Source organism: Camelus dromedarius, chromosome 31, assembly GCF_036321535.1.
Source record: "Camelus dromedarius isolate mCamDro1 chromosome 31, mCamDro1.pat, whole genome shotgun sequence".
Classification (NCBI taxonomy): Eukaryota; Metazoa; Chordata; class Mammalia; order Artiodactyla; family Camelidae; genus Camelus; species Camelus dromedarius.
In genome coordinates, this window is record NC_087466.1 from 18,297,703 (window position 1) to 18,314,600 (window position 16,898).

Consider the following 16,898-nt stretch of genomic DNA (forward strand, 5'->3'; position numbering starts at 1 on the left):
GAGAACCGGCAGCCTGCAGGGCTCTGCAGAACACTGAGTTTGCTGACAAATTCAGAGCCCTTTCTGAGCCCCAGTCTACAGACGATGATCCATAAAATGGGGTGAGGTGTCACACAGCATGCCTGCCCAAGGGATGAAGTCAAATGTGTGATTAAAACTCCTCCCGTAGCTGCGCACCCACTTGGGCTCCACCAGAAGAATCTATCTGGCAATGACCTGCCTGCCAGAGCAGTGCTTTGCAAACTTCAGCATACAGGTGAGTCACCTGGGGACCATGTTTAAATGGAGCCTGGGAATCTGTATTTCACCCACTCCCAGGTGATATGGACACTGCAGGTCCGAGGACCACACTGAGGAGTGAGGTACTAGGACATGCTTAAACTAGGGATTTGCTGAGTCCATCAGCCCTGACTTGGGCATTTGATCTCACTGTCAGCCTAAGGAAGGAAAACAGACTTAAGGACAGATGACCTAGAGAGCACTGACTTAATTAAACCAGACCAACAAAAACATTCCAAAGAGGCCCAGGCTTTGCACCATTCTGCTGTCTGTTTATTTCAAGTTTACAGAGAAGCTTAAACATTTGTGGAAAAACACCAAAGGCTTATTTTTCTCTTAAGTTCATGTACTTTTTAGTGATAAATACACAGTATTTAACTTTGTACACCTGATAAAAGGAAAATGCATAGTAGAAAGGATCAGGAATAAAACAGAAGCATCGGGCATGAAATCAATCACAGAATAGAAAAGTCAGCAGTCCCACGAAACTCGGCCCGTAAAGCTGGAGAGAAAATGGGAACCGACAACCCGGAAACCTTCCCTAGCACCTTGGAAGCGAGTGGAAGTCCTGGTTCTCCCCTGGCAATGTGAGGCTCCCCTTTGGAAGATGGCTGAGAGTGACAGGTCGAGCCTAGGTGTCTAAATGCACTGTTATTTGCCTCACGGGAAAGGCCAGACCAGTGTGGAGACGGCCTCTCCGGCCCCAGGTGCCGACAAGGGGCTAGATGAGGCTTTATGGGGGCCCTGGCCAGGCTGCAGAACAGACGGGGAAGTGGAACAGGGCGGGAGAAAGATGGGTGGAGAACGTGTGCTTCCTCAAGGCCACAGCGTCTTCCACCAGATTGGTCCCACAGATGAGCCAGGAGTGGAAGAAAAATGGATGGGCATCCTTTCTGCTCACCTGGAAAAGCTGCTCATAATAGCTCCTGCTCTTTCCTGACCAAGCTGGCTTTTGAAAAGTCAACGTTCGTGCTCTAAGGATGGAGACAAACCCCAAGAGTCTGGGCTCCAAGTAGCTCTGATGCTTTATGTTACATGCTCTCTCTGTTTATACTTCTCACGGTGGGGCGATTCCTTTCCACAGCCTTCTTTGGTGTTTCTTGGTGGAAAAAAAAAAGTAATGAACACGGGCCTCCCCCAGCCCACCCACCTAAACAGCTGGGTGCTGCCTGATCACTGGCATTCCCATATGAAATCTCAGACGGAGAGTTTCGTGCTGGGAGACACGGCACTGCCCCCATGCGGCTGTGTAAACGCAGGAGGGCTTCTGCAGAGGCTCTGCCTGCTGCCTGCCCTCCCCGGGCGGGCCCCTCGGCCAGGCCGGAGTCCACACAGACAAGGGGGCACTGAGACTAAGGGCTGGGTGACTTGAACCATGGCAAGGTGCTTATTGCAAACTAACCAGACCCCACTTGCTCCCAGAAGGGGTAGAGCCCAAAAAGGTAAACAAGCACAGGAGGCAGGAGGAAGTACCAGGTCACAGAAAGCAAGCAAGCAGGCCAGAGGACCCTCCACCAGATGGGTGTTCTTTGCTCTTGGAAACCAGCACTCCCTAATTCGGTACTGCTTAAAAGATAGCAAGAAAAGCCTGGCTAAATGACACTCAAGAGCTTACGAAGATGGATGGAAGCCAAGAATGCCCGGGCTCTGTGAATGCGCGGGGCAGGCGGCACGTGGCCTGTCTCTGTCTCTCTGCAAAAAGTCCTCATGCCAAGGCTGATCAGACAGAAACTACAGGAAGGCACGTCCTTCTGAGCCCAATTACTGACACTGTTTCCCCCAAGTCAGATTCCACAAAGCACAGCCCCCAAGGCAAAGTCCTTCCGGGTTTCCTCCCTCTTGAACTTCACACTCACCCACGTGCGGCTCTGGAAGAAGTTGCATTTAAACTGCAACCACACCTCTCAATGTTAGTTGGAAGTCAAAAAGGTAAACCTTTTCTTCTGGACTTTCGGCTACCAAAGGGAACTTCCGGTGCCAAGTCCCGGTCCCCTTGGACCCCAAGGACTACTCTATGTTTCAACAATCTCTAAAAGGGTGCCCCAGAGTTATTGTGCAGATTCTAACAGAGCTTTGCTGGTAAGGGTGGTCATTTTTACCTTGGTTAAATGAAAGTATCTCCTAACTGGCCATCCAGAAACTGGATAAGTGTTTCACTGACTATAACAATCAGCTAGTATTTAAGAAGAAAACAAAACCTTAGCAGTTTCTAGAATACACAGGTGATAAGCTGAGCTGCTAATATACAGGCACAGAGTTCATTGGCTCTAACTCCGATCACATACCTGAAGCCGTGGGCTGTATCTTGGCAGCTCTAAAGGAACTGCCCTGGAGTTCAGACTAGTTAGAGAATTCAAAGTATTTCTTTGTGGTTGTTAACTCTTAAGCCATGTAATGTACATGGAAGTGTAGGATTTCACCCTGAAGTTTTTGTAATTTAACAAGAGATTTACCAGAGCTCCGTCAACTATTTAAGAAAAACTTCAGCATTGAGTGGCCGTCATAAAGACACAAACTTGTTCAGTCCTTTAGGGCAAACCTGTCCCACCACAACCACCAAATGCCCTTCTGCGGCTGGAAAATCCCCTCTGCAAAGAAGCTATTAAACAAACGTCAAGCCCTTTCTGTTTTCCTGACTACAACTCTACTCGTTAAGAAAATTTAAAGTCCTCCTCACAAATAAGTTTGCATGGAAGCTCTCTGCAGCTACTGAGGGCTAGCCCTATCCTGACTCCTGGAGTCCACAGTTCTGGAAGGTGCCACAGTTTGGGTTTTGAGGTTTGGGGTTTTGCACGAAGTCACACCCTCTCTTCCTCTCTCTTTCAAATGCAGCGAGTGTGGTCTCAGACCACACCACCAGAGTTTTCTGCCACCTCTTCCCGATTTTCAAACCCCACACACATTCAGTTGGTACACCCGACATGATTCTGAGTTCACAAGGAAGGGTTTTTGGCATAAAAACGTTTTAAAAAGCAGTTGTTCCCAAATGCACGTGGCTTTGGGTCTGCAACTCCTCACACCTGCCCATTCAGCCAGCCAGCGGCCGAGGTTGATGTCATGGAGTCGAGTCTTTTTTTTTTTTTTTTTTTTTTGTCCCCTTTAAAACGACAAAGAAATCAAACAAATGAAAAGAAAAAACAACCAGAGATGACGGTCAAGGCTCTACACACGTGCTCGGTTTCCGTAAGACATGCTGCTATGGAAACGCAGGGCTCGCGGCGTGCAGCCTGCAGAAGTGAGACGCCGTGCATGCGAGGTCGCGGTCAGGTGCGGGCAGCTACTCCATCACCTCGTCCGGCCGCAGAAGATGTGTGCGGGAGCGGGAGCTGGGGCCCAAGGCCCCCCAACTCTCCACGCGAGGGCCGCCTTTCACAAGAGCACTTCCTCCTCCCCCACGGGGGCCGGGTCGGGGCCCCGGAGGCTGTCCTGGCTGCCTTGCTTCCTGCTCACCAAACAGAAAACCAAAGTTAAGACCCAGGGTAATGCTGGCCCAGCCCTGAACCGGCATCTGCAACGTCATTTCCTTAACTTCTTTTGGATTCTCTCCCCCCTTTTTCTTGCTTATGTAAAAGTTTCAAAGGAGACTCTGTACCCCTCTGTAAATGGAAAACCAGCATCAGGTGCCAAACATAGCAAGGAGCTATAAAAATAGATACGAACCTATGGTCCTAACACCTAAAATCAGGGCACATATGGTAAGCTGTGCGGCCCCACACTGGGGCCTGTTCAGCGAGGGTTTTAGGTACTTCCCCTCCCCACCCCTCCCCTTAGGCCATAAGCTCTTGCACAGCTGTAACTGTAACATCTGTCTTCAGTCCCCAGGTGAACTTCTTGGGGGCAGCGAGCAGGACACCCTGACTTGGCCTGGCACATAGCCAGCCTTCAGAAATGGCTGTCAACAGAACTTCCCCAGCACACACGGTGCCCGCGATCCCTCAGATGGAGAGAAGGGCCCTCATCTTGGCTCTGTGTGATCAAAGCAGAAGAGACCAAGCTGGTGGGAAGAAGGGTCCTCCTGTCCCCGAGAAGCCATATCGTAAAGCACTCCCAGCCAGAGCTGCCCAGGTGGCAGGCATGGGGGAGTGATGGGAGATGTGAGGGGAAGTCCCCTTTGCCATCATCAAGCAAAGACTGCCCCTTCTGAGGAAAGCCGTCGGGCTTGCCACGCAGGATTAGTATCTATCGTATGCCCCTGGCCAGACGGGGAACTGTCCTTGCACGAGGGAAAGGCCAGTGTGATGTCTGCACATCCCAAGGAAGAAACCCCTTTAAAAATCACACTCATTGGCTTTCATGTTTCTGCCAGAGAATAAGGGGTCAAGTCTCCAAGGAGGAGAGCTGTAACTAGATGTCCAATAAGGCCCTCGCTTTCTGCCCTACGGCTGCCTGCTCATGCTGGCTGGTCTCACTGCAGATGGCTGGGGGGGCCATGGGCCTAGGGCCCCTGACGGCTGACTAAGCCCCAAGAGCTCCAGAGTGCTGGACCACTGGGACAACCGAAGCATCCACCTGCGAGCCGAGGACAAGGGCAGGTAATAATCCCCACGTGCTGCTGGGGCTGCAGGTGAGGGAACAGACAGGCAGTAAAGTCCTTCGGGCCAATCTCAGTCTTCGGTGTCATGCAACTGTGATCACATTAAAAATGAAAAATGAAACAAAATGGGAGGCAAACGCTAAAACGGAGATCAAGGAGAGAAGGATCAAGTTAAGGCGAGCCCATTAGGCTTCACCCTGTCACCCAGTGAGGCTCAAACGGCAGGCGGGGCCACCCCGTCATCTGGCTGCAGAGACATCTGGGAATATCTTGGCAGGATGGGAGGCAGCCTTCTCCGGCTGTGGATGATTGGCTCTGATGCCTAACTGCTGCTTTCCCTGCTCCAGAGAAGCATAAATAATCCCCAAATGGTCTTCCTACATTACCGTAGAAGCCCCCGACTCCCATGGTATGCGCAGCCAACACGTTTCATCTCATAGGCCAACTACTAACAAATAGAAACAGCTGCGGCTTGAACAAGAATGTACAGCTTCTTCATGTGTGAGAGCCCCAAAGTGGAAACAACGCCTGCCATCGGATGAAAGAGGAATCAAATGTGGGTCCGTCCATACAATGCAACATGACTCAGCCATAAAAAGGAATGAGGGTCTGACCCGTGCTACACCATAGATGAACCTCGAAAATACTACACTGAGTGAAGGAAGCCAGACACACAGGCCACATACTGTATGATTCCATTTACAGGAAATGTCCAGAATAGGCAAATCTACAGAAACGGAGAGCAGATCAGTGCTGGCTGGGGAATGGGGGAGTTGAGTGGTGACAGCTAAGGGTGCAGGGTTCCTTCTTGGACTAATGAAAGTGTTCTAAAACTGATTGTGAAGGTTACACAGCTCTGAATATACTAAAAACTATTGAATGATACACTCTAAATGGGTGAATTGTATCTCAATAAAGCCAGTTTTAAAACAGAAATAGTTGCGTGGAGCTCCCAGCTGAGAATGCGGTGGCAAGCTGGGCACAGTGAGGAGGGTACTAGGATTGTTATCCTGCCACAGGCACAGGCGGGGGGCGGGGGTGGGGGTGGACAGGCAGGTATTTGTCATCTCAGTGTTACAGGGACAAAATTCTCATCTGTCCTGGGAGGTGCCGCGGAGCTGGGTATGTGTTCAGAAGAGGATGGCTGACTCTGGGGCAAAGGTCCAGATCTTCTCCAAAGGCAGGGGACTCACATTCATGTGCAATACGCTGCAAGGGGGACTTATTTTCCAGGTCTTAACCCATCAGACAAAAAAGGGTGGACGCTGGAGAGCCTTGAGTGCAGCATGCCTGATCTGTGCTCTGACCACTGACCCAGAGCAGGGCCAGCCCCGGGCTGCGACTCAGCTTCAATGCCATTGACGTGCACTGAGCATATGTGGACCCAAGACCTGGGTGAGTTCACAGGCATTCCAGGTGGAGCGCCATGCACCCGCAGCCCCAGCCCACATGCACGACCCGCCGTCCAGTCCAAACCCCTGGATGCCCCCTTGTTTTCATTCTGGGTCCAGAGGCCCAAGGTGAGCCTGGGCGCAGCAGCCCAGGCCAGAAGGAACGTCCGCCTGGGTGGTGATGCCCCGTGCTCTGCAGCTGCCCCCGCCCCCAGGCCCCGGCAGAGGCTAAGGCGCAGGCAGGCAGACAGGCAGGCAGGCGTTACCTTGGGCTCAGACAGGGGCTCACACTCCCTGGTGGGTTTTTTGCTGGAATTGCCAGAAGGGAGGGAAAAGGGAAGTGAGAAGGGACACTTGGGTAGGAATGTTCCCACCCCAGAGACACTCAGACCCAGACCACCAGCTTCACAGAGCTGTTGCCAGGGTGATTCGGAGCAAGACATCTCTCTGCTGTGAGACATCGGGTCCCGTGAGACTGGCCTTGCTCACCCATCAAAGGACCATCAAGCGTGCATGCTTTTGGGCCACAAAAGCACTTTCTGATTGTCAAACACTCCTCTCCCCAGTTCCAATGCAAGTTCCCCTGAGAAAAGTAAAACCTCCCTGTGGATTAGCTGTCAGCAAACGGGGCGGGCTGAGCCCAGGGTGGGGCAAAACCAAAGCCAGCAGCTGCTTGATGTCCCCAGTGTGCCCGGTGGGCTGGTCTGAGTCTTCCGGATGTCACCGCTGCGGGGATGGGCCCACACAGTGTGGCCCCCAGGCCCCTACCCCAGAGCAAGGCAGGTGGACACTCACGTGAGCAGGTTTCCAGGCGCTGACAATGAGCGCTCCTCCCGCCGGCTGCCCTCAAACGGGTTCCCGAAGGAGCGTTTTCGTATCATGGTCTTCACCAGGATCTGAAGGAGAGAAGAGGAGGCTGGGCCGCCTAGGGGAGAGTCCAGGCAACACCCTCCCCCCCGCCACGCCACAAGCCCTCTTCCTTTCTCGCCCCGCCCCCTGCCGGCTCCCAGGGCTTGTGGCTGGCAGCAGGCCTTCGAGAGACACCGGGCAGCATTCCTCCCACCCGGGATACAGAAGCCCAAGCCATCACCAAGTCTGACTGGCCTGCTCCCAAAATCTTCCACAGCTCCCTGGCTGCCAGCAAAATTAGGCCTAAGCTCCTCCGTCTGCCATTCAAAGCCTGTCATAATCTAGTCTTGGCCTGCCTGACCAGCAGGGGACCCTGTGCTCGAGGAAAGCTGGCCTGCACTGTGCCCCCAGGACAGGTGGTACCATCTGTCTCACCTGAGCCATCGCTGGATGTGCCTTCCTGGCCCATCAACACGTTGCATCTTCAAGGCCAGGCCTTTATTTTCAGTGAAAGCCATCTACAACTGCCCCATCAAGAAACCAACTACTGCTTCCCAGGTCTAATCTGAGGGGAGGGGGGCCGCTGTCCTTTTAACTGAAATGTAATTCATACAGCATACAATTCATCATTTTCAAGTGTGCAATTCACGGCTTTTAGTATACTCACATCACCACGATCTAACTTCAGAACATTTACATCACTCCAAAAAGGAACCCAGGACCCATTAGCAGTCACTCGCCATTCCACCCTCCCCCCAGCCCCCGGCAAACACCAGTCTGCTTTCTGTCTCTACGGGTTTGTCTGTTCTCATTTCATCTAAGTGGAATCACAGTATGTGGCCTTCGGGGCCTAGCTTCTTTCATTCAGGATCATGTTTCCAGGGTCCATCCACGCTGTAGCATGAGTCATGGCCTGGTAATAACCCTCCACGTGGATATGCTACGTTTTGTTTATCCATTCATCCTTTGGTGGGCATCTGCATTGTTTCCACTTTGGGGCTACTGTGAATAAGGCTGCTATGAACATCTGTGTACAAGTTTTTACGTGGACATACTTTCCACATGAAATGCCTTCACTCCTCTTGAGTGTACACCCAGGAGTGGAATTCCTGGGTCACATGGTAACTCTACAATTCACATTCTGGGGAGCTGCCAGTTTTCTACCGTGGCTGTATCAGGTTACAGTCCCACTAGCAACACACAAGGGTACCAGTTTCTCAGGGGGCTGCATTTTAGTTGAGGATGGGAGACATCTGCCTCAAAGTAAGAAGCGGGGAAGCATTCCAGGACACTGAGGGTGTCCAGTCCCCAGGCTGGGAGGCGTGAGGGCAATAGAGGGCAGAGGTCCCAAGTCCTTCTAAGTCAGAGGTGCTGGGAGCTGGCAGGTCCACTGTCGTGATGGGGAGCCCTGTGGTGCCCCTACCCCGCCCACGCTAGGCAGCTTGGTTCGGAAACACCTGAGGAGATCTTTGGGGAAAAGGTAACATCCCTCGATCAGGCCCCTCAGCCACTGCTCAGCTCCCCTCCTCTGCCTCCCAGCCTTCAGCTCACCCCTTCCTTTCTGAAACCCAGAGCTGATTCCCTCACTCACTGATGTGGAATCCCTCACCCACAGGGGTCTGGAACTTATTCTGCTAGCAGCCAGGGGGCCATGGAAAGTCCTGGCCTTTGGTGATGCTTTTAGCTGCTGTATTTGGTGAAAGAATTTTCAAGGAAATGGCCTCAACCCCCTGTAAGGCTCTGGCCCCACTACATGCAGAGCAAGATGTCTCTTCAAGCTGTTTCATGTACTGACTTAGCTTCTGGGTTTTTTAAAAAGGGCTTGCTGCTAAAAAGGAAGAAAAGTGTTTTTAAAAACACAGTGATTTACCAAAAGGTGGAAACACCCAAATGTCTTAACTACTGATGAATGGGTAAACCAAATTGCTCCATTCATGCAATGGAATACTATCCAGGCATAAAAAGGAATGACAGGCTACAATGTGGATGAACCTCGAAAGCATGATGCTGAGTGAAAGAAACCAAACACAAAAGGCCACACACTGCATGATCCTATTCATATGCAATGCCCAGAACAGGCAAATCTACAGAGACAGAAAACAGACTAGTGGTTGCCAGGGGCTGGGGGGAGGGGAGAAGGGAGTGACTGCTAATGAGGTTTCTTTTGGGACAATGAAAATGTTCCAGAACTATAGAGGGGATGGTTGCATAATATTGTAAATGTACTAAATGCTACTGTATTGTTCACTTTAAAATGGTTAATTTCATGTTACATGAATTCTACCTCAATTTAAAAAACAAGGGAAAAAAAAAAAACAAACACCAAGGCAGGGAACAAAGGCTGTGCCCCTTGACAAAGCACTCACGGTCCCTCACCTGCCAAGGCCTGTGCTCTGTGGTTCCTGGAACATGTGGGCCCCTTTCCTCTGAGCCTTTGTGGCTGTACCCTCCCTCCCCCGCCGTTAGACTGGCCTTCCTGGCCCTCAGTCCCCAGCGGAGGGACTATGAAGCTTCCCACTCCTGCTCCCCTCCATGTGATGGCACAAGAGGTTGATTCTTTACAGATCCATCTTTCTTATGAGGCCAGGACCCCACTTGGGCAGGCGCTGTATCTCATTCATCTCTGTAACCCCGGGCCCAGTGCACACCGGGTGCCAGGAGAGGGCCAGACCTCCCCACTCCAGCCCCTCCTTTGCAGACAGCTGCAGGGGCCCCCATGGTCCACTCTCCACGTAGGGTCTTCCCAAGGCCAACACTGAGCATGCCACTTTCCTGAATCAAACCCTGCAAGGGCTTCCCAGGCCTCTTGGGATGAAGACTGAAATCTCTGCCATGGCCTCAGGACTTGTGTGGTCTGGCCCACCTCCTGTCCAGTCTTGTGTCACCCTCCTGCCACCTTCTTTGCCCGGCTTCAGCAGCCCTGCCTTCCTTGAGGCTTCTCGTGGGCCTAGCTCCCTCCTACCAGGCAATCACTGCCTTTGCTGTTCCCTCTGCCAGGAACAGCCGTACCCTTTACCCTCTCTTGGCCTGATTAACACCCCGCCGTCCTCTCAGTGCACATCCCCCAGGAGGTCTTCTCCAACCCACCACCTCGGCTGCATCCCCCCCGAGAGGTACACCTCACAGCCCCTCTGTGAGTTGCACATTTATTTATTGGTCCTTTACCGAGCGTCTGCAGGCACCATGTCACTTTTATTCACTAATGTATTCCCCCACTCCCAGGACAGGCCTGGGAAACCACTCAGCGTGCAAGAAGTGTTTCCTGAATAAAATGCCTATTTCAGACCTCCAGGGTCAGACGCCTTTTCTGAAGAACATCCCCAGCCTGCAACGGGATACCCCATGGCGGACACTGGGAGTCTGACAGCAGCTGCCTTTCCCACTATGGGTTCCAGACATGGGGGCAGTGGGTGGATGAGGAGGAGGGGATCGGGTTGGTGAGTGTTCAACAGTGAAGGTCATGCAGAGGCCCCGGTGGGGGAGGAGAAGGAAGATGTGAAGGAATGCCCCACCCCTAGGGGCCCAGGTTTGGGAAGGAGAGAGAAAGTGTGTGGGGAAGCAGAGGGACAGGTGCAAAGCTGGGAGACAAGAAGCCAGCACTGGGCTCCTAGGGGCAGTCACTCGAGGCTGGACACTGCGTCTCTGCAGACAGCCCCACCAGTCCATCCCCTCCAGGAGCCCAGGGCCCTGCCTGACTGCTGGGGCCGGTGCTGGTCAAACACACCCAGAGCTTCTGAGGTGGCCGTGATGGGGAAACCCACTGGATTCTGCCCTTAGGACTGCTGCCTGGACCCTGGGCCCCTGAGGGTCCTAGTCTCCCTCCAGAAGCCAGACACCTTCCTGGGCAGAAGCTTGGCAAGTAGGTGATTCCCAGAGTCTCTGAGATCAGGCTGGAGGACTCCAATGCTGCCTCCTCCTTCCTGGGTCAGAACCCAAATGTAAGGCCATAAAAGGGGGCAGGAGATTCCTGAGCAAACTCCCGCCCTCAGGAGTCGGGAAGAGCTTTCTAAGGCATGGAAAGGGGAGCCCTGCTTCTAGCCCTGGGAGCTGCCCACATGGCAGATATGAGACGAGCTAAGCTGTCTGCTGTGGGGACTGAAGATCTGGCCCATGGGGATCCCGTCTAGAGACCATGGCTCCAGCTCCCACCCCTGGTACCTGCCCTGGTCCTTCTCCTCCTGCTCCCCATGACATGCTCTGAAAGCAGGAATTCTGAAAGGGCAGTAGGATCCTTGCAGAGGGGCTACCCCTGTCTACAGTAACGGGAGGCCCAGCTGTAGACAGAACTCAAGCTAGAAGATGCAAGGGCCACCTGGCCTGACGTGTGACCAAGGCCCAGAGGTTGGTAGCTGGGGGCGAGGAGCAGACCTGGCCACCCCCTGACTCTCGGGCCCCATGTCTGCTTCTCAGTTGCCTGCCTGCATCCCGGCGTGCCCTTGCTGTGCCCGCCTCAGGCTCTCTGTCCCTGCTCTGGGTCACTGGTTCGTCCCGCCTTACCACGGTCGCCAGGCTGGGAATGTGTTTGACCGAATTCTCGACCTCCTCTTCGGTCACCTCGACCAGCGTGCAGTTCTCGTCCTCCGATGGCAACGGCTCCGCCCCGTGCCTCGTGACCCAGGGGTGCAGCTTCAACGAATGACAGGAGGGGTGAGGGGCGGGCGCAGCTGGCTCCCAGAGACCCTGCCAGTGAGCAGAGCCAGGGAGGGAACGCGGGAGGGGAGAGGCAGTGGCCAGAGGTCAGGCATTCAGGAGATCTGGCAAGCCAGGCAGAGGAGGGGGCGAGCAAGACGGGAGGAAATGTGGAAAAGACAGGAGACAGAGAATGGGAGGGAGCTCCGAGGCCGGAATGTGAGCAGGACTGGATTCCCCATCTGGCCCCCGGTCTCGGCAGAAGTGACTGGAATTTGCCATCTGCCTCGCACGGTTGCCAGAGGAGCACCCTCACTCCTCACCAACTCTCCCTGATGCCTGGAAGGCTCCGCTCAGAGTAGGCAGCATTGTCCCCACCTCACCGAAAGGGAAACAGAGGCTCGGGGTGGCACAGGGAGACCAGTTAGAAGGGCACAATCCGAAGAGGGTCCAGGCAGAGGTCTGCCCTCAACTACGAGCCCCTGGGGTCCAAGCCCTTATCTGTGACCTTCTGGGCTGTCTCCTCTTCAAATGCTAGTTAGCTGAGGTGCCTAAGAGTTCCCGAAGCAAATCTCTAGATTCCTTCAAGGTCCATGTGTGTGCATGTGGACTTGGTGGGGGTGTAGGGGGTGGACAGGGGTCTCTCCTAACAGTACTTCCTGCAACAGAGTGGAATTCAGCAGGCCAAAGTCAGAAGTGGAGGTCCAATTACTCACTAACTTCCTCCTACACTGCACTTTCTCAAAGAGACAGGCAGGGAGAAGGAAAGGACCCAGGATTTCACAGCCATGGAGTGGAGCACACAGAGGCCCTGGTCTGCTCCAGTCCGAGGAGGGTGGATGCCATCAGTCCAAGCCAGCTGGAGCGAGTGCTAACTGTTCGGCTGACAGCAGACCCCGCTTCCACAATCACAGTGAGCACAAATCCCAGATCCTCCCCCACCAGCCCCCTGCACCCCAGAGGCCCCAGGGCATGGGAGGGCGGTGGTGCCAAGGAGGGCGCAGCGCTGTAAACGGCGGGGTGTGGGGCCTGGCGGAGGCAGGGTTGAGCCAAACAATTCCAAGCAGAGCCCCGGGCGCACACCCCAAGGGGCAGCAGCAGCCCCCCAGGTACCTTTATCTCAGGCACCACGATCCTCGACTCCGGGTTCTTGTCCAACATGCGGGTGATCAGATCCTTCAAGTCCTCAGCTATGTCGGGCCTGGGGGTGGGAGACACATCAGGGGTGGGAGACGTCACCAAGGCCCCGGGGAAGAAACAGACTTGGGGTTGATAGGCGATACTCACTGATCTGGAAATTCCAGGGCCTGACTCTTGATCTTACTGTGTAAACACATGATCCGCTCATCCATGAACGGGCACTGCGAAGAGAGGTCAGGGACAGAGCCATCAGTGGTGGGCGCATCTGTCCTGCAAGAGCAGGTGTCACTCCACGTGGGTTACAGCAGAGAAATAAACGGCCCAGTGGCCCAGTCCAGGGAGGAAGCAGTTCCCATTCCCCAAAGATCTAAAAGGACCAGGAGTCTTTCCAGGAAGGCTAGAGCCTTCCCAACCACACTGTGGCTTTCTCCTGTAGCTCTGCTTTAATTTATCTACTTGTACAAAAGCAAACACTCTTCTTCACCCACCTGCCAGGTGACCAATGATAATACCAAGAAACAACACAAAAGATGCAGAAGCAGTGGTGATTTGTGAGGGCTTGGCCTTGGCCAGGCCCTGTACTGAGGTTTTGCAGAACCAACACTTCAGTGGCTGTTACCTCTGCCTGGAATGTTCTTCCCACCAGCATCTGCAGAGTTTGTTTCCTCCCATCATTCAAGTATCTGATCAAAGGGAGGCCTTCCTGAGCTCTAAAACAGAGACCCCCTCCACCTCCATGTGATTTCCCATCATAGCACCTTCCCCTGACGTTATATTACATTTGTATTTGTTTACTGTTTAACTCCTGCACTGGAACGTCAGCTCCAGGAGGGCAGGGATTTTTGCCTGTCTTGCTCACTGCTGACACCCAGTGCCCAGAAACATCTCTGGGACAAAGCAGGGGCTCAATAAATGCCTGCTGAATTAATGAACGCTTGAATTATTTCTGTTGATCCTCTCAGAAGCCATGAAAATAGTAAATATTATTCTCATGTTACAGAGGGGAAAAATGGAAGCACAGAGAGGTGACGGGTCCCAGGAATTGCAAAGCTGGGATTGAAGCCTGGACTGGGCTGAACCTGGAGCCTGTTCACGTACCACCTCCTGGGTGACAGGCCGATGCTCTTACTTGGCGGAAGGCCTGACCCAGGAGGAGTTCAGGTATTGTCCTGGAAAAAAGAATCTGTATGTGGGGTGCCCCAAAGTTGGAAGAGGTCACAGAAGGAAAATGACTTCACTAAGAGCAGGAACTTAAGAGTTTGGATTGCACAGGTGTATCCTTTTGACAGAACTTATTAAATAGTATACTTAAGGTCTGTATATTCTATTACATGTAAATTTCACCCCAAAATTAAAAATGAAAACAAATAGTGAGCTCTAGCTAATGAATGCATTCTGAAGCATTTTTAAAGAGGTACAATTCTTTCAAATTTGTTTATAATTGAAAATTTTCTAATCAAATGTTGGGTGGGGGGAGGAGATTATAAACTCCTTTACTTCCTCATGGGACCAGTTTCTGAAGCTTTCCTCAATAGAAGGACAAGCTCATGAACAAGAATATCCACACTTCTATTGCTCACATAATCAATCTGAACTTTAGAGTTAAAAATAGAAACCCTTAAATACCAGTAATATAAAAACAACAAAAGAACAACAAAAAATAAGGCAAAACAGCAATCCCTAAATCAATAATGCTAAAAGGGTTTTAACTTCCATTCCAATTCTATTCCTCCAACAACAGCTTCTAGAAACATTGTTGAGAAGAACATCAAAGCAGTTATTGGGCTCAGGAGGAAAGAGTGATTAGTGATGTCTGTCTCGGGTTTAGGAATGGGTAGAGGTGGCACTTTTGCTGTCCTCGCCCTAAACTCATCAACTACTGTATTTACAATCTCTAGAGACTCTGCCAATCCTTCTGTCTTAACAGCTTATTTTTTCACAGATATGACTATCATATACAGATTTGTACATCTGGGGAGGCATTCTTTTTCATATTCAGATCTCACGGTGGAAATACAATGAAATAACTTTTAAGTGAATAAGTACTATCTCCCTGCAAGGGTAACTCTTAATCCAAAGGGGCTACCCACAACACCCAGCAGACAGGCCGCCCCACCCTGTTACCTGGCCAAACACAAAGCAGTACAGCGTCACACCCATGGCCCAAACATCCAATGCCTGCAAGAAAAAGAGAGCTCCATGTGAGGGGACAAGGGGTGGTAAAGGGGGTCTTCTGCTTTCACCTATCCAGCATCCAATCCCCCAGCTTTCCTTTGGGGAACCATCTCTTCTTAACTTCTCATGGGAGTTTGGGTGGTGCTATTCCTGTCTCCCAACCCATGCCTCTGAATGGGCACATGACTCAGGCCTGGCCAATAACAGCAACACTTTTCCCAGGCACAGTGATTGGTTCAAGATGGGCACATGGCCCAGAACTGTCCAATGAGAGCAACACTTCCCCCAAGCACAGTGATTGGTTCAAGGATAGGCACATGATCCACACTGGGCCAATCAGAGCCAAATCCAGGATTTTTGCTGGAGCTCTTCAGAAAGAAAAATGCTCTTTCTATTGAGGCTGGTAAACGGGCAGAAAGCAGCCTGGAGCTGCAGGTGACACATTCACCTGGGGAGGACAACAAACCAGGAAAACAAAGCTGAGAGATGGAGAGACAGTCCTATTTGAATCCCTGGAGCCAAACTGACCCCACTCTTTATCCATATGATCCAGTGGATTCACTGTTTAAGCCAGTTAGAGCTGGATTTTTGTCACTTACAACTGAAAGGACCCTAGCACCGCAGAACTCTGCATCACGGGCAGGTCCAAACCTACCTTCCCAGAGAAGATCTTCCGGGTCTCCGAGAGCGACTCCGGCGCCATGAAGGCAGGCGTGCCCACAGTGTTAGAGAGGAGGGCGTCGCTGCCCTTGAACTCGTTGCTCACACCAAAGTCTGCAATCTTGATGTGCCCATCTTCTCCGACCAGGAGGTTTGAAGGTTTGATGTCCCGGTGGATGATCTTCTGGTAGTGCACTGAAGGCAAGGTTGACGCAGAATGGGAGAGAGGGGGCAGAAAAGCCATGTGAGGAGCCCCACGTGGCCCACACAGCCCAGAGACAAAGGCATGGACCCCTCTGTTCTCCCACAGCCCCAGGCCCTTCCCAAAACTGCTGAACAGCCACGGCTCTGAAAGATAAGGGGAGTGTCCCTAACGTTCTCCTGTCCCCCAAATTGAGGAGCGAAACACCGCCTGCCAACAGCAACTGGTAATCACCAGCAAAAGTCTAAGTCATCAGTGACAGTGCTTGGAGAGTTTTTGTTGAGCTTGGCTCCCAGCTGGAAGCCTCAAGACTTGTGACAGTCAACTATTTTCATTTACTAATGCCATCACTCAACCTGTTCACCAAGCCAGCAATGACTGGGAAGCAGGTCGATTTGAAGTGTGAAGCACAGCAGGACTGGGGACCTGGCTAACTGTTCCTGCCTGCACGTCAGCCCACGGGAGAGGACAATCTTATGGTCTGGAAGATGCAACTGTGTTTCCGTGATGATGACGACAATGATGAAATGATGATACCAGTAACAAAAGCAGCAGCTGCCTCTGCGGAGTGCCCAGTCTGGGGCCTTGCCCTGTGTTAAGTCCTTCCCATTCACCCCATTTCAATCTCACAACAACGCTATATCATAGGCAAAGGGTATGAGTTAAAATGCTTAAAACCAGAAGCAGAAAGGACAGCTGCCAATAAGAACTACTGATGTACTGGCTGATTTCAAACCTGGTGAGAGATATTTTATTCCCATTTTACAGATGGAGAACCAAGGTTCCAGGAGATTAACAGGACCCTAGGCTGTTGGGAATAAAGAACGATGCAAGTAGAGCCCCTAACAGTGCCTGGTACACATAGAAACTGCTAGATAAATGGTCACTATCACCATTGCTCTTAATTTTGCTGACTGGCTGGAAGGGTTTCTGCTAGCGAAGGCATGGCCCCGGGAGGGCTCTCTGCAGCCTTTCATGACTCTGCATCTCAAGACAATTTTGTTTGCTGCCCACCTCCCTGTGCTCCAGGAGGGAAATA

General features: G+C 52.2%; 1 protein-coding gene and 1 long non-coding RNA gene across 7 annotated transcripts in view; one reads left to right on the plus strand and one right to left on the minus strand.

The window, feature by feature from the left end:
* CAMKK2 (calcium/calmodulin dependent protein kinase kinase 2) overlaps positions 1-16,898 on the minus strand; it is a 52,359-nt gene that overhangs the window by 5,024 nt on the left and 30,437 nt on the right. For 2 of the 6 annotated variants that reach the window (XR_010378596.1, XR_010378595.1), the window contains exons 10-17: positions 15,653-15,852; positions 14,947-15,000; positions 12,970-13,043; positions 12,796-12,883; positions 11,551-11,679; positions 7,000-7,100; positions 6,471-6,513; positions 3,450-3,721 (exon numbers count right to left, since the gene is read on the minus strand). Coding sequence is in view for 4 of the 6 variants with exons in the window: in XM_064481240.1 (XP_064337310.1) it covers positions 3,557-3,721; positions 6,471-6,513; positions 7,000-7,100; positions 11,551-11,679; positions 12,796-12,883; positions 12,970-13,043; positions 14,947-15,000; positions 15,653-15,852 (854 nt within the window). In the remaining 2 variants the exon portion in view is untranslated. Of the gene's footprint in view, positions 1-530; positions 3,722-6,470; positions 6,514-6,999; positions 7,101-11,550; positions 11,680-12,795; positions 12,884-12,969; positions 13,044-14,946; positions 15,001-15,652; positions 15,853-16,898 lie in introns of those variants that run through there. The other 4 variants (XM_064481240.1, XM_064481241.1, XM_064481242.1 and 1 more) reach the window with 4 other exon arrangements.
* LOC135319748 (uncharacterized) lies at positions 11,710-13,787 on the plus strand. The gene is made up of 3 exons (XR_010378597.1): positions 11,710-12,040; positions 12,430-12,595; positions 13,318-13,787. It is a non-coding gene; the product is annotated as an uncharacterized LOC135319748 (long non-coding RNA).